The 22,859-nt window shown below is 56.2% G+C and overlaps 6 protein-coding genes across 6 annotated transcripts; 4 read left to right on the top strand and 2 right to left on the bottom strand.

Moving 5' to 3' along the window:
- Positions 1-1,799: 1,799 nt before the first annotated feature.
- On the top strand, positions 1,800-4,472 carry CkaCkLH20_11140 (sulfatase; the record flags this gene model as incomplete). The annotated part of the gene is made up of 1 exon (XM_038893854.1): positions 1,800-4,472. The coding sequence occupies one exon, from the start codon at positions 1,800-1,802 to the stop codon at positions 4,470-4,472; it is 2,673 nt and encodes an 890-aa protein (XP_038740954.1).
- Positions 4,473-7,711: 3,239 nt separating this feature from the next.
- On the top strand, positions 7,712-8,821 carry CkaCkLH20_11139 (uncharacterized protein; the record flags this gene model as incomplete). Its single annotated transcript, XM_038893853.1, has 1 exon — positions 7,712-8,821. The coding sequence occupies one exon, from the start codon at positions 7,712-7,714 to the stop codon at positions 8,819-8,821; it is 1,110 nt and encodes a 369-aa protein (XP_038740953.1).
- Positions 8,822-11,208: 2,387 nt separating this feature from the next.
- On the top strand, positions 11,209-12,006 carry CkaCkLH20_11138 (uncharacterized protein; the record flags this gene model as incomplete). Its single annotated transcript, XM_038893852.1, has 1 exon — positions 11,209-12,006. One exon carries the CDS (start codon positions 11,209-11,211, stop codon positions 12,004-12,006), a length of 798 nt encoding a protein of 265 aa, XP_038740952.1.
- Positions 12,007-13,078: 1,072 nt separating this feature from the next.
- On the top strand, positions 13,079-15,980 carry CkaCkLH20_11137 (vacuolar sorting protein 35; the record flags this gene model as incomplete). The annotated part of the gene is made up of 4 exons (XM_038893851.1): positions 13,079-13,215; positions 13,329-15,561; positions 15,612-15,758; positions 15,816-15,980. 4 exons carry the CDS (start codon positions 13,079-13,081, stop codon positions 15,978-15,980), a joined length of 2,682 nt encoding a protein of 893 aa, XP_038740951.1.
- Positions 15,981-17,006: 1,026 nt separating this feature from the next.
- Positions 17,007-19,848, bottom strand: CkaCkLH20_11136 (glutamate carboxypeptidase; the record flags this gene model as incomplete). The annotated part of the gene is made up of 2 exons (XM_038893850.1): positions 17,007-17,219; positions 17,290-19,848. The coding sequence occupies 2 exons, from the start codon at positions 19,846-19,848 to the stop codon at positions 17,007-17,009; spliced, it is 2,772 nt and encodes a 923-aa protein (XP_038740950.1).
- Positions 19,849-21,073: 1,225 nt separating this feature from the next.
- On the bottom strand, positions 21,074-21,526 carry CkaCkLH20_11135 (uncharacterized protein; the record flags this gene model as incomplete). The annotated part of the gene is made up of 3 exons (XM_038893849.1): positions 21,074-21,303; positions 21,365-21,387; positions 21,444-21,526. 3 exons carry the CDS (start codon positions 21,524-21,526, stop codon positions 21,074-21,076), a joined length of 336 nt encoding a protein of 111 aa, XP_038740949.1.
- Between the last annotated feature and the right edge of the window lie 1,333 nt (positions 21,527-22,859).

Below are 22,859 nucleotides of genomic sequence, written 5' to 3'. Positions count from 1 at the left end.
ACGCGCGATGGATCTAGTCGCCGTGCTCCTGCGCCCAGCGTGTCGGTTCAGATGAAAATGGGCGGAGGGGGCACGCGACCGCGAGATCAGCCCAACTGATTCAGACGATCGGGGTGTTGGCATCTCAAGTATGATTCCTCCAAGGCGCCTTTTGGACGAGACGAGACGCAAGCAGCCATCGTGCGACTCCAAGGCGACCGGTCTGTAGCTGTAACACAAACAAATTCATGGAAGCGACTGGGTCCCCCCCGTTGATGATTGAAGGGGGGCATGGCGGCATTTGGGGCGGCGGGGGCTTACATTAAGAATGACATACATAATTGGGGAATTGGCCGTTTGACTTGGTCTGATTCGTCGCCCGGGCACATAGAAGTGATGGAGAAGCGAGAATGCCTCGAGAGGGAATCGGTCAAGTGACATGGGACGGACGGCTCAGCCGCGTAGTATTTCGACATTCCTGTCCTGCAGACAGTGAGCTGAGCTGAACCCGAGCTGAGCTGAGCGAGGCAGTACAGTAATACGCGGTATTCCCTTTTCCGATTATCTTTCTTTCTCTGCCCGCCGGCTCCCACGCGTTCGACGATTTCAACATGGAAAACAGACCGCTCCGGCGCCGTTCTCCGCATTCCGCGGGCTCCAATCTCTCAGAGCGTGTCCAAAACCGGGCCTCTTACACACAAAATTGGACACCGACATGGATGAACATGGGGTCGTTTTTCTGGATCCCAGTCGAGAAGCTTGTTTCGGGCGGGTTTCCTAACAAGGAGACAGCCACAACTTGATACACACCACGGCGAAATTTCTCCAGCTGTTCATCTACGACGCGCCGTTACGTTACTCGGAGACGTGATTGGTCCCCTATCCCCTCTTCTGGGTCTGTAGGCAGCTTTCTTCCCTTCAGCTGCGCCCCGATTCTGCGGTTTTTCTGCCCTCTCCTACGCGGTACAGAGTATGTAGCACGCACATCGCGCATCCAAACGGCTACCCGTCATTGGCCTGGGTTGCCGTCTGACATAGGGATAATCCTGGGAATCCCTGGCACCGCGCCGCTTGAGTCGTCTGCTCGTATTCCTAACTCGGTGCCTGCGGTGGGCTTCTTCCAGGACGAACAACCAACTTCGCTTACCAGGCAAACGCTAAGACGGCAAAGTTGCCAGGTCCATGGCCCGCCTTTGCAGACAATGCAACGAGAAGTTGTATGTACCACACACATTGGAATCGTGGCTACGGGGTGGGGGAAGGATCGTTTTGCTCTTTCGGATTCTGCTATTGTTCTGCCCATCCCTTTTGCCAATTCGCAGATTGCGCGACCGCTTTCTCACTGGCTGTGTCCGTTACACGGCTGCCCGCGAAGTCGGGCAATTCTTCCAAGGCTTCCCACAGCCGAGATTTGACCATGGGGTCCATGTCAGCCGGGAAACCTCCCCGATGGGAACGCAGGCAGGCAAACGGGCAGCTCCATGGGTCGGGCACATAAGCATAAGCTTGCCTTGCCTCGACCGGGGCTCCTCGATCTCCTTTTTTCCCTACCTCTTGCTTGGTTTTGGCCTTGCGTTTTTCCACGTTTCTTCTTTGCGTCACGTCCCGCCCGCGATCTCGAATCTTGTTTCCTCGCTTCACATCAATAATCCCCTCCTCCAAACCGTCCGGGAAAGGGAAGACATGAACAGGACTCGCCGCGACTTCGCTCTCTGATCTACCACCTCCTCTCCTCTCCCCTCCCTCTCACCCTCCTTTGTTACGGTTACATGCGCGAGAGGCCCCCCGGACGACCAATACTACCGCCTTCCACTTCCAGCATGCACAATGACCTCCGACTTGGCCATTCCTCGCTTCGCCATGGGCAGGGAAATCTCACATCGGCCCTCGCCTCGCCGCTGCTGGGATTCAAACGGTTGTTGATGGGCGCGGCCTCTCGCTTCTCCAACCAACGCTTCGTCTTCAGCCTGGCGGCGCTCGCCGTCCTGGGCGCCAAATTCATCCACATCAAGAGCCACATGTCCGCTCTGCCGACGGTCCACCTTGTGAACTGGGGCTACTCGTTCTTCGCACAAGACTTTGTCTTGTTGATCATCCTGCGACTGCTGCTCGGAGGATGGCTCTCTCCCGGCCGTAGCAGCGAGGGCCTGGGGTTCTGGCGCCGCGTGGCGGGCATCGCCAGTTGGTGCTTCATCGGCTTCGTGATCGGCCTGAACATCGTCGGCATCTGCTTCTTCGCGACCTCCGGCTCGGAGATCCACTGGTCCAACATCGGCCTCGCGGGTGACGCCGCCGGGCGTGCTCTGTTGCTGACGGGGCTCTTCACGTTGGCCGTCGTCTTTGGGGTTATGAGCCTCGTGGCCTGGGCTCTGAAGGATTTCTTGTTCGTCGCCGTTGGCTTGGCGGCGGATATAGTTTCTTGGCCGTTCCTTTTTGCGGCACGTCGCCGCGCTTGCGGCCCCCAACCCCATTGGGCGACGTATGCCGAGGTTCCTCAACATGACGTCGAGCAGGGCACCAAGGAGGGAGGATCTCGAACGCCGAGAGGCTTCGACTTTTCCAACGGCCTAGAGGGCGTCAAGAGGTGGCCTTGGATGTGGATGTTTTGGCTGGCGGCTTATACGGCGGCCGGGGTCGGACTCGGTGCGCAAGTTGTTATGTGCAGCCTTCGACCCCACGACGGCTCGTTGACGTTCATGTCGTGGACCACGACTCTGCTCCCCTTCATCGACTTTAAGAACTCGTCACCAAACTTGTCGGGACTTCTCCCTGTTTTCGGCTCCGGGATCGGCCGCGAATGGGACAACCGAACCGCGCTCGCAGACCCGATGCCGTTCTCTTGGTTGCCCAAGGACCCGATCCAGGGCTTTGAGGACTGGTACACTAACAAGCCACACTACAACGCGAGCGCCGACCCCTTAAAGATCTCCAACTTGGAGGCCCAGTTGCTTCCCGAGCTTCGGAAGAAGCTCAAGGATGTGCCCATCCGACACGTCGTGACCATCGTGCTCGAAAGCACACGAAAAGACGTCTTCCCGCTCAAACACAACCAGATCAACGAGGAACGTCTGAAGGAAAGCTGGGGCCACGAAGGTCTGCCCGAGGAGGTCTTGGAGCGGCTCAGGACACTAACCCCGGTCGCCAAGTTCCTCACAGGTGATCACGACGACGGTTTCGGCCCCAAGAACAAGAAGGAGAAGAGCCGGGGCGGTCTCAACTTCAACGACGCCTACACGACTTCCACTTACACTCTCAAGAGCATGACGGGCACTCTGTGCGGCGTCACGCCACTCATCGCCGACTTCAACCTCGAGTACCTGCACCACATCTACCAGCCGTGTCTCCCGCACATCTTTGGCGCCCTCAACACCCTCAAGAAGGAGGAGAAGGAGAAGGACGAGCGCGCGTTCGGGTCGTACGACTGGAAATCCTCGTTCATGCAGTCGGTGATCATGGACTTTGACAACGCCGGCCCTCTGATGAAGAAGATCGGGTTCCCCAAGGACAGGGTGATCGACAGCGCGTACCTGCGAAGCGATGAGGCCAAGTTCGGCAAGGTCGACCTGCCCAACGTCAACTACTTCGGCATGCAGGAGACGCCCCTGCTGGACTACATCCGGGACGAGTTCGAGTCGGCCAAGAAGTCCAACGAGCGCGTCTTCCTCACCCACCTCACCAGCACCAGCCACCACCCGTACAACATGCCCAAGAACGAGACCTACGTGCCCCTCGGCCGCGGCCTGGACGACCTCTCGCACTACCTGAACGCCATCGGCTACGACGACCGCTGGCTCGGCAAGGTCCTGGACGTGCTCGACGAGACGGGCGTCGCCGACGAGACCCTCGTCGTGCTGGTCGGCGACCACGGCCTCTCGATCCCGGAGAACGGCATCCTCGCCTCCTACTACAACCCCAACACCGCGAGCAATCACGTGCCGCTCGTCCTCTCCCACCCGAAGCTGCCGCCGCTGACCGTCGACGACGCCGTCTCGACGCAGCAGATCGTGCCGACGATCCTCGACCTGCTCGTCGAGACGGGCTCGCTCTCGGCGCCCCGCTCCGCCGCCGCCGCCGACCTCGCGCGCAACTACGAGGGCCAGTCCCTCCTCCGGCCCGTCTACAAGTCCCTCGACACGGGCACCGGCGCCGCGTGGGACCCGGCGGACCCGCGCTCGCGCGAGGTCGCCAACTGGCAGTTCACCGTGATCAACCCGGGCCGGGCGATGGTGGGCGTGCGGGACGCGCGGCACCGCGGGTGGCGGATGGTCGTGCCCGTCGTGGACAACATCGAGTGGCGGTTCACGGACGTGGACGCGGACCCGGCGGAGAAGACGCCGGTGCTCGGGTTCGACTTTGGCGGGTTCATGATGAAGACGGCCGAGGTCCACGGCGAGGAGGCCGCGCGGTGGGCCGAGGAGGCGGCGTTCATGGCGAGGTGGTTTGTCGAGGAGAACAGCAAGCGATGGCGTTACGGACCTTACGCGGCGTATTGAAGCCGCATGGCATGACATTCCGGCATTTTGGCGTTTCTTCTTTGTTTCTGGGGGTTTTGGGTTAGAAAAGAGTAATTAGAGTAAAGAATTATAATCGTACATACCCAACTCATTTTTTGTGTCTGTTAGTGATCGTGAGATTCGCTAACGAATATCATATTCGCAAGTAACAGACTGAAGCCCAAAATCAGCACCGGAATAATCGTCAATAGAAAGAACAAGAGAACAACCGAATCAGCCAGGTCATCAGACGAGAGAGCAGACGACGTTAAAACATAGTTACCAACGCCCTGGGCCTGTCTTTAAAGTCGCCGCGTCATGCTCCCGAGTCCGCGGTCCCGCCCCCACACGCCCGGCCGGTCGACGCCGCTTATCAAGGCCCCCTCACCAACACTGACTCCGGGCAATCCGTATGGCCTTACAATGAGGACCCCCCCTTGAACGAATGAATGTTAGCGTTGTGCAGATACTTTGCCCTTGCCAGCACCTGATCAGTTGGCCTGCTAGAGCCATGTGTGCGTTCCTGTACCCGAACGCGAGAAACTGGAGTATCGCGGCCTAACTCAGAAGAGTGCGGACCTCTCGCAAAGATAGAGTGGTTACAATCATGTAGAGGGGCTCTTCCGAGCACACTAGCGTGTGTTCTGGTGGCTGACTGAGATCTTTCTCTGTCGCTTGTGAGCAAGGGGGGTGACTCGCGGGGACTGGCGTTCCCCAAGCGTCAGCTACTTGAACTATCAAATTGTCTTCCTCGATATCGCCTTGTTGGCTAAGTGGTATAGCGCCTCACTAGTAATGAGGAGATCATGTGTTCGATTCACATACGAGGCAACTCACCAGCCCTAGGGGGTTCCTTTTTGACATTTTTTGATATTTCGACCGACAATCACCCTGCCACGCCGCTCACCTCTCTCACTACCAACTCCTCATCATCATACAGCCTCCTGCGCTTCGCCAGACCATCATCCCTTTTGCTCCAAACCCCCAAATCCCCAAGCGACGAGTTCATCACATCCCCCAAAAGTCTCAGGAACCGCCTTGCCCGATAGGGCTGTCCCCTCGCCTCCGAAATCCCTCCAATTGGCGCGTCAAAGACAAGGTGACCCCTCTCGTCCCGGGTTGCCTTTCGTCGCGAACACCAGGGATGCCCCGAACCCGCCGTCTCGGTCGGAGCCCGGGGGGGCTGTGTGAACTGTGAAGGGAAGAGGGAAAAAACATCACCAGGGATTCCTCGCTGCGCCACCGCGAAATGCTCTCTGTCAAAGGCTCGAGTTCTGGAGCTCTCGTCTCAATCGCAGTCGAGAACTGTTATTTTTGAGCTGTCAAGCGTCAAAAAACATGAGATGATATGGGGTATCCTAAATCCTATAGTAACCGTGGTGCTTGGTGTGCTACACACTTTAACCTTTCATGTCACGTCGCCAAACCTGACGATGCGATGCGACAGACGCCTGTCACACGGATATCATATAAGAAACCTCACTAATACTCCCCCCTTAAAACCCAACATATCGACCTTCGCTACCAGCGTCGTGGGAACGCACGCAAGATGCATGCCTAGGTCATGAGAGAAAGGATATCCGGCACCTTTATAGCCCCCGGTGAAACCTCAAGACGATGTCAAAACACACGGGCCTGAATATGAACATAGGAAACCCTTAAGTTGCCTCATAGCAGGCTCAGCAGGCTCAGCTGTTGGTTTTGCAACTCGTTTCCGAATGGAGAAACTCAGCCCATTTCAACCTCCCACGTAACGAATTTCCGCGTCGGTCACGCCGGGAAACTTTCAACGTGGCAGAGATGAAGAATTTCAACACCATTGAATCTCATTCAAACTTGAGTCTTGACAACAGGCCGCTGCGGTCACGGTGAGTCCGGCCGCGGTGCCTGATTTGCCGGGATGAGGGGAGGGGGGCCATCGTTGCGAAAAAATGCAATTTGTTAGCGTTCGATTAACGTTACATTGGACCCTGCGAGCGAAGGTATCCTGATGATGAGTGATCCAGTCCGTTACAGGTAGTAGGCGAAGTCTTCCTTTCCTCTCTGTCTCAAGAGGAGCAGCGGTTTCTCACCGCCGCCCCGTTCGAGCTCATCTCCCGCGCCGTCATCAGAACATGACATCGCCCATCTGACGTAGGAGGGTCCCATCATTCCGGAGCCGTTGAAGAATGCCGTCGCGCGTCATTAGTTGTGCAAACGGCGCTGAAAACGCTCTCGTATTCAACGATCGCCAGCACAACTTTTGCATACTAATACAGAATGGCTGGCTAGCAAGCGCGGCCGAAGCTAGCGGCTAGCGGCACCGACGACTCTTTATCTCGGCTAGGACCATTTCGCCTCTGCGAACACTGGGAATCCAGTGCATTATTACGACAGTTATGACGGCCCTTTTGGTGGAGCATTCCCCTGATCGCCCGATACTGACTCGTGCTCGCGTCGCTCGCGCTGCCGAGATCGAGTCCGCGGGCAACACAGTGGTTTTTTGGCGGCGGGATGGAGAAGCCCCCCGGGCAACTGGAAGAGAGAAGATGGCATGGCATGGTCACAGCCCAGCCAGCAGGCCTCCAAAGGGAAGGTGGATGAAGTTCCCACCATCACGCGTGGCCAAAAAAGACTCCGTCCGTCAAACCAAACCCTTGGTGTCCCCTGTCAGAAGAAGATTGGTAAACCTTCCAGACCTCTTCCTCGCCTCCCTCTTCTGGACAGGACAGTTGGACTGTGCATTTCTTATTACTGTTTTCTGCCGGTTGCCCATATTTTGGCAAATCCGCTCTTGCTTCCAAGTTCCTCTTCCGGCCGGAAGCTCTGAATCTTCAATTGTTGATCGAAATTTCACGAAATACCGACTGGAAGATCTCCCGCGAAAGAACTCCCACCGGCGGCCCACCACAGCTTCTTTCATCAACGGTCTGGACGGAGCGAAAAAGTCGAGCGGATCTCGGGGTATTGTGTTGGGGAGAAAGGACCAGAGCAAATAACCAGATATCGAAAGGCCAAGAAACTGACCAACGTCCCACCGAATCGATCGCCGGGCAGATTTGGACATGGACTGAGTGGGCTTGTCGCCAGAGAGTCCTGTCGCGAGAAGACCGAAACGTATCGACGTTGCCTTGGAGGCTCGACGACTGATTGTCTACTTTTACTTTTTTGCCATTGGCCCAGCCGTCGGTCCTGCAACTGTTATTACTCACCGCGCACAATTGCCCACGGCGGGCACGATATAATAAAACGAACCCATCATGGCGACGACGGCGACGCCAACGAATAATCCGCTGACGACGCAACGGGGCGCCGCGCCCTTGACGACCGTATTCACAACTCCAGACTTCTGCAAGGAGCTGTACTGGACCGACACTGTCACGCCGCCGCTCTCGAGTGTCGTGTGCATGCCGACGTCGTGGAAGCAGGTATTCGACTACCAGTGGGGTTATTACTCCCCGGGCATCTGTCCGTCGGGGTACACGGAAGGGTGCTCGTTCCCAACTTCATTGGCGTCTTCGAAGGACGGTAATGTCAGACTGGGAGGGTCTGTTATCGCGGGCGAGACGGCGAGACTGTGCTGTCCGACCGGCCATGTGTGTTATACCGGCACCGACTATCCGTATAGCAAGTGCATCTCGACAATCCCGACGACGTCTTACTACGACATCGACAACAAGCCTACGTCGGCCCTGGCAACAGTGTTTGCGGTGCAGGTCAGGTGGCAGGCTTCGGATTTGAGTAATCTGGAAACGGATCCGACGGTTCCGGGCGCCACATACACAGGACCGAGATCGACAGGAGGAGGAGGTATTAGCGGCGCAACGGCGACCGCGACGGGGACTGTGGTTACGGGTACGGACGGATCGGTATCTACCGTCTCGCCATCTATCGCAACGGCGACCGCAACATCAGAAGGGTCCGGTAGCGGCGACTCGGATGGCGGCGGAGGCGGGTTTTCCCTCGGTACGACGATTGCTATCGCCGTGGGGTCCGTGGCCGGGACGTTAGCGCTGGTGTTGATCGCATTCATGATCTTTTGGCGAAGGAGAAAGAGGAGGGAGCGGAGCAACAGCGTCGACAAGCCAGACTCGTTGTCGCCCCCGATGTTGGCGGCGCACAAGGCAGGCGGCTCTGGGAAAACGTCGCTGGATATTGTGTCTCCGGGCACAGCGACGTCGGGCAGCGCGACAATGGTAGCGCCACACTCTCCCAACCCGAACGCTTCGCAGCTGGATTCGACGAATGTGGTGGAGATGGAAACCATGGAAAGGCCGCAAGAGCTGCCGGAGGATTACGTCGTCGAGCTGGAGGGCGACATGCCGGGCCCGCCATTATACAGGGAGAAGGAGGGTTGGCCCCTGAGATGACCTGAGTTGCATCTCCCGAGCAGGTTCCTTTTGTCGATATCATTGTGCGGCACATACCGTGTCTTTTGTTATGCAGCGCCGGAGTTTCATATGGATGGGTAACAAGCAGTCAAGCTGCTGAGTCGGCATCTCGTTGAACGGGCCGAGGCCTCGGAGCAACAGACGCAACAGTAGGAATAAACCTAATGGAATGATTGTAAAACCGACATTGAGATGCATAATTGTTGCACTGAGATTGAGAAACGAAAGAGACAAAGATGAACAAGCCCATGTTTATAGGATCGTCATGTCGAGTCTGATGCGAAGTCGTAATGCCTGGGTCTTCGTGTGTCCAGATGGGCCCGGCATGTCGTTCAAAGAAGATGTTTCTAGTGCTTAGCCAAGGGCCTCACCCGAGATAAGCGAATCGATCCCGACTTGTTTCCCGCAGCTAAATGCCGCTGCCGTCGAGAGCTAGGTAGCTGACTACCTCTGGCAGCTGCTGGCCAGGGTCACTGACTGGTCTGGCGTGTCTTCTGCACGTGCTGCTGTTAGAATCCTGCCTTTGATATTAGTCCATCTCGCAACGAAGGAGTGATCCAGGGCAGTGTGGCGATCGAAGGCAAACGTAGGAGTAAAACTCGTTGTCCTGCTTGGTGTATGATTGGTGTTGAGAAATTCTCGCCCATCATGCTCTGTGCAGAATGCCAAACCATTACAATGGGCTTTGATGTAGGCGTGTAGAATACCTCACGGATGAACAACAGTTCGTCTGCCTTCTTGCAATCTTTCTCCAGGCCAGGATTTCAAGGCTGGTAACCTTGTCAGCAGTTGTAGCAACAGCCATTGCGTCAACTCAGAAAGTGGCGTGTCCCTGAAAAAGAATATAGCTGTATCAAAGACAGACACGAGGCTGGCAAAACTAGTCGCAAATTGAAGTCAAGTATCGGGTCATGAGGGGCTTGCTCTTCCGGTCGACCGGTTTCGATGATGTTCGCAGGCCAGAGACAGCTGGGTGTCCAAACATGACAGAATTCCAGGCTTGACTGAAACTGAAGACTTGGGAGTAAAATCGACTTATAATAATCTTCGGGTTTTATGTTAAAAACATGATCGGACGTGAGATCATGCCCCATTACCGCAACCTACGTCGCGCTTCTCGGAAGTCATCTTCTGGGACAACGTTCAGCTCCTTTAGCGCGAGATCCCGGTTCCACATTGTGTGACCATGATGACTGCCGAAGAATGAGATTGAGTAGGTCGAGTGGTTGCTTTCGACGGCTGATCTGTGAAGAAGAGCGGTTCTCGTCTGGCGAACTGAGCAATGAGAACCCGGGAGTCGCGACCACGGCCCTGGCCCAATATGAGCGCAAGGCGCTGGGTCAAAAAGGTTCATCGCCAACAATACCCTCTGGCTAACACAAGCGCTGAGGTGAGGATGACCCCGTCGTCATCTGACTTGCGAAAACGGCCGAAGGTTGTCGGACCCTGAAGGCTGATTGTGGAGGCGGAGGCGCGTCCGGCCACCTCTCCGCGTCTTTCATGTGGAGCTCCGGACATGAGCCTTACGGGGCAGAGATAGTAGATATCAAAAGACGCCCGTGTTGATCAGGCTGAACATGGCTAAACCTTTATGGGCGAATAAGTCAAGCCGTTGGACGTCCACGATGGCCACTAACTGGGCCGTGATCCTTGGGGCTGCTTATTCCTCCCTTGTCAGCAGTAAGCCGTAAGAAGTGCACTAAAGCCTCGGTGTGGAGCTATCCCTCGACAACCCAAATCGGGGTGACTCAGTTATTGGAGCTTTGGCTCGAATGATTGACTTCTTTTGGTAGGCTCTTTGGCGTCGAATTGGACGTGCTTGTTTGTCTCTTGTCTCCAATGACAGATTGGAGTGAGTCGGAGGTCGGCCGGTGGGCCACCGACCAGGGATCACCATGGCCAAGGGCGGGATCTTGCGAGTGTTGCATGCGGCACAGTCGTTGGTCCTCTGCAACAGCAACAGGGTGCAAACAAGAAAAGCAATGAGACAAGCCATTGGTCGGAAAGGCGTCTGTACCGTTTGATTTCATGTTTGTCGATCTGCTGGTGAGTGGTGGTGTACCGTAGTGGCTGGACACCGGTCATTCAGCCAAGAATCAGCTTCGGCACCTTGATGGATCCCTCTTCGGAACGCGTGTTGCACCAATTCGGAAGGAAGCTTGCCAGGGGAAGATGCATTAAGACCAGCTGACGGCGCCCGGTCAGCATTTCCCGGTCTCCCTCGTCCTCTGTTCGTCTTCAAATTGCCTCTCAAGTGCCTTCTTGTTGGTGGTGTCTCGTTTCCGCGAAAGTTTCCGATTGCTCTGCCAAATCGAAGGGCACCTGAGCTTATTCGAACACCCCGACCCGATCATCACCACCTCGACATGGACGAAGAGCAGTCCCCGTTGATGCGGATTCCCGCTGAAATCCGCTTGCTCATTTACGGGTACCTTCTTGACGACGGGGGACAGAAGAGACTTGCGATCCGGAACAAGGCGTTGCACCAGCTCTCTGGCATCTCTTTGAGCGCATACAGGCGTTCGCCATACCGGGTGATCGAGAGGTCCTTTCATCGACAGTGTTTCGAGACCACGTACCACATGGCGACGAAGACGAAGCTGCACCCGGCGATCATGGCCGTCAACCGCCAGATCCATCGCGAAACGAGCCATGTGCTGTATGGCACGCACAGCTTCGATTTCAACGGCGACATCGAAGCAGTCGTGCCCTTCCTCCGGGATCTGACCCCGGCGTCCAGGGCTCTGATACAAGAGATCACGATCCGGAAAGACGGACCCATGTACTACTGCGAGAGCGACCGTTTGGATTGGGTCAATATGTGCAAATACTTGCGAGGGCTGGACAAGATGATACCGAATTTGCGGGTTATTGTCGAGGGCGGGAAGCCTTCAGAGGCGTGGGAAGGTGCGCAACGGCTCGAGGCGTCGGATTTCCGGCTGCTTAGCCTCATCAAGCACGAGAGCATGGAATGGATTTCGGAGCTGCAGAAGATCCAAGGTCTCGAGCAGCTGGAAATCGTGCCGCACATGCGCTACCTGCGGCGGCCGAGCACGACGACAACGCTGCTGTTCGCGGCCTTCTCCGCGTCCATCGACACAGCGCTGGTCGACTATCTGCGAGAAGACTGCCAGCTGCCCGCAAGGGCTGGACTCTTGGCTTAGATGGCCAGACGGCTAAGCAATTCGGTTCTCAGATTGCTTGTTGGTGTCGGAACAAGGGATCGAGGGGTCGCTTTCTGGCTGTGCTTTGGCCACTTCGGGGGCTCGGTGGAAACCAGCCCATTGACTGCGGGGAGGACTGGGGATAATAATTGGAGAGAATGCGGAGAAATGGCGAATCTGGTTGGCGGTTTGGAGTCTGGCCGTTTGGGTGTGAATGGGTAACGATTGGCGTTTGATTCCGAGGATTTTCGGAATTTGGTGGTGTATACCTTGCATGTTAGTTCTCAATGACTCTCTTCCACCGAATATGAAGACACCTTGGACCCTGAAAGATGTGATAAAGGCGTTCCATTTCCTGGCGAGATCCTTGGACCCTGGGAAGCCGTGTTGCTGAATGTGCAAGCAGACGAAACTGGAGCTGCTGGGAAGAGATGCGACAAGGATGTACGGTTGGGGATTTTCTCGTGTGGACCTTGATAGCGCAGCTCCTACTTCCGGTGCGAGCCCCGCCTTGGCAGCAGGAGCATCACGTGCACCGGAAAAAGGACACCGCCTTCCAATTCATCACACTGTCTTATGTAATGCGGCAGTATTACATAAGTGACGTCCACCAGCTGCCATCTGTCAAAGCCAGCCGGCCACTGGCAACAGCTCAGACTGGCAGTCACAGGCTTGAGGTCCACTCCTTTCTGCGCCAGCCAGTGTCTGAGGTGCTTTCCAGGTTGCAGCTACGGCACCGGGCGACACCGAGCTCGCATTGTACCTGTACCACCACTGAACGACTGCACAGCCCGGCCTTACCTCATCTGCCTTCCACCAGCCAAGCCAACCAGTAGTCAACAGCCAACCGCCAATCTTCACGACACGATATAGCTTACGTCGTCAGCCTTTCTCAACACTCCACGTCTTCCCATCCGCAGTCGCGCCGAGCAACGCTCCGATCACGCCGCGCGATTGCTCCGATACCCCCATTGTCCAACTCCGAGCCGTCCTTGCTTCTTCCTCCCATGAACCAATTCTGAACCCCCTACGTCGCCTCGATCGATAGCTACCCCGCCGGTTCGACCTCGACATGTCTGCGACTCCCGTGCCGCCTGAGGACCAGGCACGCCTCCTCGAGGATGCTCTGGTCGCGGTGCGCCAGCAGACGGCTCTCATGCGGAAATGCCTAGACACTCCGGGCAAGCTGATGGATGCGCTCAAGTGCTGGTACGTCATCATCGTCCTCCGGATTCCCGGGAGCTCCCCCTGAGCTCTGCTCGCCCTCGCCGTCGCGATAAGCTCCAATCGACCGGACTGACCATTTGATTCTCTTTGCGCAGCTCTACTCTGGTTTCCGAATTGCGTACGAGCAGCCTGGGTCCGAAGCAGTACTACGAGCTCTACATGGCAGTCTTCGATGCCTTGCGATACCTCTCAGTCCACCTCCGCGAGAACCACCCCGTCAACCACCTGGCCGACCTGTACGAGCTCGTCCAATACGCCGGCAACATCATCCCGCGCATGTACCTCATGATCACCGTCGGCACTGCGTACATGTCCATCCCCGACGCACCGGTCAAGGAGCTGATGAAGGATATGATGGACATGAGCAGAGGTGTACAACATCCCATCCGCGGTCTCTTCCTTCGCTACTATCTGTCTGGCCAAGCCAGAGACTACCTACCTTTGGGAGAAGGCGATGGGCCCGAGGGAAACCTGTCCGACTCGATCAACTTCGTCCTCACCAATTTCGTCGAGATGAACAAGCTCTGGGTTCGTCTGCAGCACCAGGGCCATTCCCGCGAACGCGAACAGCGGACAAGAGAAAGAAAAGAACTGCAGCTGCTGGTGGGAAGCAACATTGTGCGACTCAGTCAGCTGGTGGACCTGGAGACATACAAGTCTGGCATCCTGGCCCCTCTCCTGGAGCAGGTTGTCCAGTGTCGCGATGTCTTAGCCCAAGAGTATCTCCTCGAGGTCATCACACAGGTCTTCCCCGACGACTTCCACCTCCACACTCTCGACCAATTCCTCGGCGCCGTGTCACGTCTCAACCCTCATGTCAACGTCAAGGCAATCGTCATTGGCTTGATGGACCGCCTCTCAGATTATGCCGAGCGTGAATCCAAGGACGGCACGGAGGATGACAGAGCCAAGGTGGAGGAAGAGGCGCTGGCGAAACTGCTCGAGAAGACAAGCCTCAAGAACGACACCCAATCTGTCGCCGCTAGCACAGCGCTTCCATCCGAATCTGGCGACGAGCCCCGAAAGCTTGAGGAGCTCGACACGAATGGCGCAGCCAATCCCCAAACAAGCGAAAACGAGGCTCGAGCTGCCGAAGATCTTCCACCACCGGAGCCGGCCCCGTCCGTCGCGGATACCGAAGCTACAGCTGTCAACGGAGAAGGAGCATCAGCAGAGAAGGGCATCCCGGATCATGTTCAGCTCTACGAAATCTTCTTCAGCCAAGTCAAGAACCTCGTCGAGGCACAGCATTTGCCTGTTCAAGACACAATAGCTCTGCTTTGTTCTCTGACAAATCTGGCTCTCAACATCTACCCCGGGAGGCTAGACTTTGTGAACCAGATCCTCGAGTACGCAACACACAAAGTCAGGGAGAATGCCAACAACGCCGACCTGCACTCTCCACAGGCGCAGCAGAGCCTTCTGGCCTTGCTTCAGGCTCCCCTCAACCGTTACCTTTCCATCTTCACCGCTCTCTCCCTTCCCACTTACGTTCCTCTTTTCCAATCACAGTCATATCCCACTCGCAGAGCCGTCGCTGGTGAGGTGGCTAGGACCCTGCTCCGCGACCAGACGAGGATCTCGACTCCCAACCAGTTGGAGAATGTTTTGGAGGTGTTGAAGGTGCTCATTAAGGAGGGCTCCCAGCCACCATCGAACTACCCAGGTGTCGCGCAGCGACGTAATGTCGAGACCGACGAGACGATGGAGGAGCAGGGCTGGCTGGCCAGAATTGTCCATCTCATCGACGGCGAGGATAACGACACGCAGTTCCGCCTGCTGCAGATGACCCGGAAGGCCTACTCCGAAGGCAACGACAGAATCCGCACAACGACGCCTCCGCTCATCACAGCCTGCATGAAGTTGGCGCGACGCTTCAAACTGCGCGAGCACTACGAGGACAACTGGGAGACCCAAAGCAATGCACTGTTTAAGTTCATGCATTCTGCTCTGAGCACTCTCTACACCCGTGTCAACGGCGCCGGCGCGGCAGAGCTGGCCCTTCGCCTCTTCTGCGCTTCCGGCCAGACAGCCGACATGACCGGCTTCGAAGAGGTCGCATACGAGTTCTTCGCTCAGGCGTTTACGGTATACGAGGAGGCCATCACCGATTCTAAGGCGCAGTTCCAGGCGGTTTGCGTCATCGCCACAGCGTTGCACCAGACACGGAACTTTGGCAAGGAGAACTACGACACGCTCATCACCAAGTGTGCTCAGCACGGCAGCAAGCTCCTGCGGAAGCCTGATCAGTGCCGCGCGGTTTACCTGGCTAGTCACCTGTGGTGGGCTACTCCCATGGCCGCCAACGGCGAAACAGACGAGACTGGCGTAAGTGACCCATGACCCCATACCTCCCGACAAGGACTGACATGTCGCAGCTATACCGAGACGGTAAGAGAGTCCTCGAATGCCTCCAGAGGGCCCTCCGCGTCGCCGACTCCTGCATGGAAACCGCCACCTCCATTGAGCTCTTCGTCGAGATCCTTGACCGATACATCTACTACTTTGACCAGCAAAACGAGTCGGTAAGTCAACCCTCCGCTGCTAACCCGATTGCCCGCCGTGACCTGACACCCGCCCAGGTCACCACCAAATACCTCAACGGTCTCATCGAGCTCATCCACTCCAACCTGGCCGGCAACCAGCAGGACTCGGCCTCCGTCGAGAACAGCAAGCGCCACTTCTACCACATCCTCGAGAGCATGAAGAGCCGGCAATACGAGGGTCTCGTCCTTTACCCGAAATGAGACGGCCCCACCTACTGACCCGTCAGCCCTACGCAAGGCAACCTCATTTCTAACATTTGAAAGCCGCGAGGCATGAGGAGGAGGGAAATTGTTATCGGAGTCAGGAGGAGGAGGAGAGGTGGTGGTGGTGGTGGTAATCAGCAACGGCAGTAGCAGAAGCAGGAGAGGGACATGATGATGAATCTTGGAGTAAAACAGCGTCCAGAAGAAAGAACGTGTTCATACGATAAGCGCATGCAATCAAGTTCCAAGGTGAGCAGGAAGTGTTTGTTGTTGGACCGCAACCGTGGTGGGGGGAAAAGCAAAAGCCGTAGCCTTTAGTTGTACATATCTCGTGTGTTGCCCCATTGAAGCGATCGATCCGTGTCTTCGTTGCCCATACAGTCAGTGCCTTGAAGCTTTCTGTCGTGACTCTTCGGTGAACCCACCTTCAGCCGCCTGTCTCCCAGACGGTCGCCTCCCCACCGCACATCCGACGAAACACATCATACACACTCAATCCGCAGTCGCGTCAAGTATGGAAGTTCACATCGACCAGATCTTATATCTCACCTATCTTCAAGTCACAGAATCAACCCAATCAGTCATGGACAGCCACGTCAACGTTTCAACGCGCAGTTCGCGGCAGTAGATATTTCAACTACCTAACACACTCAACGAAACTCCCAAACCACGTCGGAAGAAAAAAAAGAAGAAGAAAACAAGACGCGCAATGGATCTTCAAAAAAGTCCCTCCGAAACTCCTTGCAATGCCAACAAAAAAAGCCAGGACGTTAAGCTTCGTCCGGCCTTTTTTTTTCGTACCTTATAAAAAAACACAAGAAAAAAAGCAGTGACTCTTCCCTCTTCTGACGAGGTTCGGTAGTGGTGGTGGTGAGGAGGATTCCGTTCGAGGAACGTCCTCCCTTTTTCTTTACACAAAACGAAAAAAATGCGTAGGGAGAGAGGAAGTGGGTTAAGTAAGACAAGTACTTGAGAAAGACGAAATCGGTACGGGAAAGGGAAAACAGGGGAAGGGGAAGAGGATCAGCTGTCCTTCTCCTTGGACTCCTTCTCCCACGCCTGGAGCATCGTCGTCGCGTTGGACATGACGCGGGCCGTCTTCTCGACGAGCCTGTTGGCGAGGTCCCAGTCGCCGGCGTCGACGGCGTCGCGGATGGCGGGGAAGGTGACGGGGCTGTTGCCGGACCAGGCCTGGGGGCCGTAGATGACGTGTTTGAACTGGGAGCGGTTGGGGATCTGTTGCAGGTTTGTCAGTGTGTGTACGTTAATGTGATTTTGCAAAAAAAAAAAAAGGAGGACAACTTACGCCGCCGCCTTGGTCGAGGTCTAGTAGCGCCGTCTCGAAGTCGGCCATGTGCGAGTTGAACTCGACGCGGAGGTCGCCCATGTGGCTCGACTCCCAGCCGCCGCCGCCCATGACGATGGTCTCCCAGGACATCTCCCACATGGCGAAGGCCTTGAGGCCGATCTTGATGGGGTCGACGATCTTCTTGAGCGGGTCGATGGAGAACTTGGACTTGTCGACCTTTTTGCGGTCGCAGAAGTTGGCGAGGTCGTTGACGTAGCGCTCGATGCGGTCGCCGTAGCCGACCATGTCAAACGGCAGAACGGGCTTGTCGGCGAGCTCGAGGATGAGGAGGCCGACGACCTGGCCCATCATGGCGTGGTAGGAGAACTCCGGGTCGCCGATGCGCTGGACCCATTCGTAGTTGTCGTAGCTCGAAGACTTGGGGAAGCGGGCGCCCCTGAATCCGAGGTCGAGGGAGCTCGTGCCGACGATGTTTTGGAAGGGGACGTAGTCGCTGTCCATGCCGAGCTCTTCGAGGTCCGCCTCGCGCTGCTCCCAGAGGTTGCGGAGGGTGTTATTCAGGTTTGCGTCGAAGACGCGGTCCAAGACGCGGAGAACGGACTGCTTGAAAACGGGGGATCCTGCGGCGTGGAAATCGGTGCCTGCGACGGCGGCGTCGAGATTGACGTAGGCAAAAGCGTTCTTCCGGAGGCTTTCGTCGTTGTGCTCGACGAACTCGGTGGAGCCAACCATGTTGTACTCTTCCGCGTCCCAAGACATGAACTCGATGCTTCGCAGGGGGCGCCAGCCCTTTGCGACGAGGGACCCGAAAATGCGCGCCATCTCGATGAGGACCGCCGTACCGGAGTGAGGCTCGGTTGCGCCAAACGCCCACGCATCGCGGTGGTTTCCGATGATGATGGACTTGGAGTCCTGCTCGATACCCTCGATCTTTCCGTAGACGTTCCAGATCTTCTGCTGCTCGACGACGTCGTTGTCGTTCTTGAGGCGGACAATGGGGGAAGAGAGGTTTCCGGTCCACCACTCAGCAATATCAGGAACACCTCCGGCCCAGTCCTTCGGCACCTGTTCGCCAAAACCCTTGATGTGCTGCAGAAGAATCTGGGCGTCGCGCCATGCCAGTGGCAAACTCGGAATCTTATTTAGACCGGCGCTCTCTTCGGGCTTCATGCGCGGAAGGTTCTTCTTGCTCTCCCACCCTGGCGTCAGGGGGTCGCCGATAATCCAGTTGGACAAAGCGACGGATCCTCTCTGGACACCGTCAGCAGGCATGAAGCGACCGTTCGGCGCAACATCTCCCAGCCTGAAGCCGTCATCCGCCGGGTCGCTGTAGACGATGCACCCCGCAAACCCGGCTTCCTCTGCCGCCTTGACCTTCAACGCCAGGTTCGCCTGCGGGCCGTAGTATCGGACTAGCGCAATCGCGCCCTTGGTGTCGATTCCGCTGTCGGCCAGCTTCTTGAAGTCCGATCTCGCGCCGTAGTTGGCGTAGATGAGGGGCCCCTTGACGTCTCCCGACTTGGACAGGCCGTGGAAGACCAGCGTCTGGTGGCCGGCGGCCTCTCCTCCGACTTCCTCCTCCTCCAGCTTTGCGGTCCATTTCGCCTTGCCGTCGTCGCCCAGTATCTCGACCGCTCGCCCGCCGGCCTTGGGGTAGTTCATGTATACGTAGTACTCGTCAATGTTGACGTAATCCAGCCCAGCCCTAGTGAACATGGACTCGACATCCATAGCCAACGCGTAGTCGCCCTCGGTTCCTGCCATGTGGGCGTATTTGGTGTAGTGGCTGACGGAAGCGTGTAGCCTCCGGGCCTCGACGTTTTGTTGGACGTACATGCGCACGTCTTCGGGGTTGAAGCGCAAGCCGCCGTTCATGCGCCTCGCCATGCTCGTAAAGAGATCGCTCATGAAAAGGGCATACAGAATGCCCATGACGAGAAAGATTGCAGAGACTCGTATGAATACTATCAGGGCCGCCCGCGCCTTGTCCTTATCCCAGTTCGGCAATGCGTCCCGTAATCTCCTCGATGACGTCGTCGCGTTCGCATCGTTACCGTCGTTGTTATCGTTGGAAGCAGAGGGTAGTCGGATCGTCGGACGTGGTATACTTGGCAGCCTCCATCGCCAAGACCATTTCCAGCGTGACAGGGAGAGAGAAAACGGTATCCTCTTCCCCCATATTGAGGAGCGCGATCTGTCGTCCGGGTCGCCCATCTCCAACTCCTGCATCTCCCTGCGCACGTAGGCCGTCTCGTCGCCATCGTCGTCACTCCACGAGCTATCCTCGTCGTCCGTCTCGACCGTGGGCGGCCTGTAGCCTCCCGGGCGGCGGGAGGATGTTGCGACACCATTCCTGTGCAACAGGGACTGCGATTCGGTTTCTGTTTGCGAGCGGCCGTCTAGCGGAGAGCGCGGAGGGTTCCAGTCGTCTGGGTTGGCAGGGCCGCCCACAGCGAGGGCTTCATCGTAGGACGGGATTGGTGGTACGGACTCGTACCGGTGGTCGCGATCCGACGGCATCGTTGGTGGCGTGGCCTCGGTGACGCCGGGAATCAGGGGGTTTGCGATAACGGGCGAGTAATTAGGAAGACCGGCTGGCGGCAATCATCAAGAAATGTCGGGTCAAACGAGCGCAGCGGGAGTTTTCTTTGTCGAAGTCGAGACGGTAAATGAGAGTCTTGAGTGAAAGGATGGTCGAGGCTGCAGCAATGCAGGACGCCAACGCAATGCAGTCGAATACTATTGAAGAACAGGCGCGCCCATGGAAGCCGCTGCTGTACAAGCAGACATTGACGGGGGAATGGACAGGCGGAGGGAAGGCTGTTTGTTTGTCGGATCTGTTACGATACCATTTCCCGCGGGCGGACAGCAGGGTTCGATGAAGTCCAAAAAAACGTGGCTAATCGAAACACGAAGTTCGTGATTTGGTAAGATGATTTGTTGGAGGTGTTGGTCTTGCTGCTGCTGCTTCGTTCCAAGTCGTCCCGGGTACCCGTGCGGCAGCGGCAGCCGCTGATAGCACTCCCGAATCTCCCGTGCGCTGCTGCTGCCGCCCGCTAATTGTGCTGCCCACCCGCTATTACTGCACACTGTCCGCTGCCCCCTTCTGTCTGATTGTTGAGGTGCAGGCTGGCTATTTGGTGGATCCATTTAAACGAGCCAATGAAACGTCGCATAGGCTGAGGCGATTACGCGGGCTCGACACCTTCAAAAGAGGGAGCCATCTGGATTACATAATACGGATCTCTGCTGTAATTATGTCATCAGCACCGCCACGCTTGGCCCCCTTGGCCTTTTCCCCTCCTTGCCTTTTCTTTCCGACGCTTCCAACGATCCAGACTCGACATCCCTGACTTCCCCTTTTCTGGTGACGACTGGCGAATCTCGTCTCTCCGCTGCGTCCCCCCCTGTCTGCCACCTGTAACGAAAGGGCCTCCCTGCTTCAGCTCTCAAACATGTTCCTCGGAGCCTTTCGCACGGGTTTCAGGTCTACCCGGCTCCGGATCGGCGCGTGGAAATCCGGAGTCCTCCGGTCCACGGTTTCCGAGTGCGGTGTCGTCGACTGAGAATATCAACAGCTTCGCCGTCACAACGGATATTCGAATGGATTGAAAATGCCAATGTCTTTACCAAGATGTCCCGAACAACGCCACACTCCTGCGAATCCCAGATCCTCTACATATCCGCCCTGAATTCGAGTCCGATGTTTCCGCCGCCGCGCCATTCCAAAGTGCGCCCAGATAAATACAAACGCCAAAACCCTCGACCGAGTCGACGAAAATCATACACGAAGACCCTTCACGATGGCCATCTGGATCGTGTCGTTGCTCATGAGACAAGCCAGCTCCAGGGTGATGGCGTGGTGGAAGTACGCCGCCATCGTCCCCGGACTGCAACCCGCCTCGTTCTGCGCCGCCTCTGCCACGAGCTCTCCCATCGTGTGCCCTTCCGATAACCGTCCGATGATCAGCTGGTTCGCTTGAATCACCAGAGGAACATCGGGATACCAGTCTGTCGTGCTGCCGTTAGCTGTGTCCCTTTGTCGGCTTGGCCGCCGTGGGTCTCCACGAACCTCTGTCGAAGATGAAATGTCTCCTGCGATCAATCAGCCACCACTCCTCGGTATCTCCCGGCTCGTAGTAATTGCTTACTGTTCTGTCTTTCCTGCTGCCGTTGTTGACGCGCTTGAGCGGCTGGAGTCGCTGCTGCTGCTGCTTTGTGTCCGTCCGCGCATATTTGTTTCGTTTCTTTGTTCCGTGACGAGCGGGCGATGCGTTCCACTCTCGACTTTTCCGAAGTAAAATTTGAACGCAACAACAGGAATTGATCGAGAAAAACGTCTTCAACAAATATATGCCCATCTGCTCCTATTATGCTCGTATTATAGGCGTAGCGTCGCACACAACGTCGCCCATGAGCGTGTTTGAGCAGGTAATCACCTAATCGGGCATGGATCCCTTCACGCCGCAGCCCTCCAACGCGCACTTATTTGCTCAGACCAAACAACTTCTGGCCGCAACTCCCTCATTCCAGAGTTATTCCATTGAATGCGACTTTACTTGGTATCAATGCGATTGAGCTTGCTCAGCCAACGTATTGTATCCATTCGGTTCGGACCTTGCAGTTCATTCAAGAACCCTGCATTCCATCGAAATCCGCGCACAAAACACCCTCTCTTGTCAACTCCCAGCCAGTTCCAAAGTCACACGTATTGAATCGAAGTTGTCTCACGCAAAATTCAATTGAATATGCACAACTGGTTATCACATCGGTTCGGTGCGGGCTCGGCGCCCTCCGTTCGAAAAACCCAGAAATCAGAATTGGGTCTAGACCGCGGTCGACGGGAGGAAACGTTCTTTCGTCGTCGTCGAATCAACACAACCGTTGATTTCTTTTCTGGGTAGAATTTCGCATTTCCGCGGGGCGCACGTGTTTCTGGCCTAAATATTCTGGAAATCAAGAAATTAGCCAACCGTCAACCGCCTATCGTCTGAACACGAACTCGTGGGGAGGCGCTTGTTGGACCTGTCAGAGTCTGAGTCCTGCGGTTTCGACTAGTTCTGAAACTCGTTTGTATAGTTGACAACTCTGCGGTTCATAGTCTTCCGTTCTTTCTTTTTGTCGTATTCGGCTCGAGTAGGTCGTCATTTCAATGTGAGACTTGCATGCCAATGCCAAGTTGGCAACGCCGAGCTTCTGGCATAGCTCTTGTACTTTGAATATCGTAATTGATTCCTGCCTTTGGGAACTAGTTAAACCTCCTATACTAATGAGACACGCAATTGTCAGTTAAAACCACTAATTTCCCAGCTATCATTCAAAGACTCACATTGGTGTGGTATTACCGTTTTTGCCAACTCTCCCTCCAGTGAACCCTACCACACGCTTCCTGGCATTCTGCGAGGTCCCCTTGAAGTTTCCTTTCAATTTGGATGGTTTCCAGGAATATCAGAAGGGACGTCTCAGGTAAGCCGAACGACAAATTTGGGACCCGGCTGTACCCATTTATCTTCGTGTTATCCGGTCTTCAGGTTGAGCATTGTCTGAACGCAGCAAACCGACGGAGC

The sequence above is a fragment of the Colletotrichum karsti genome, assembly GCF_011947395.1.
Source record: "Colletotrichum karsti strain CkLH20 chromosome Unknown Scaffold45, whole genome shotgun sequence".
Lineage (NCBI taxonomy): Eukaryota > Fungi > Ascomycota > Sordariomycetes > Glomerellales > Glomerellaceae > Colletotrichum > Colletotrichum karsti.
Note: the sequence above shows the minus strand (reverse complement) of the source record. Positions and strands in the feature narration are given on the sequence as shown.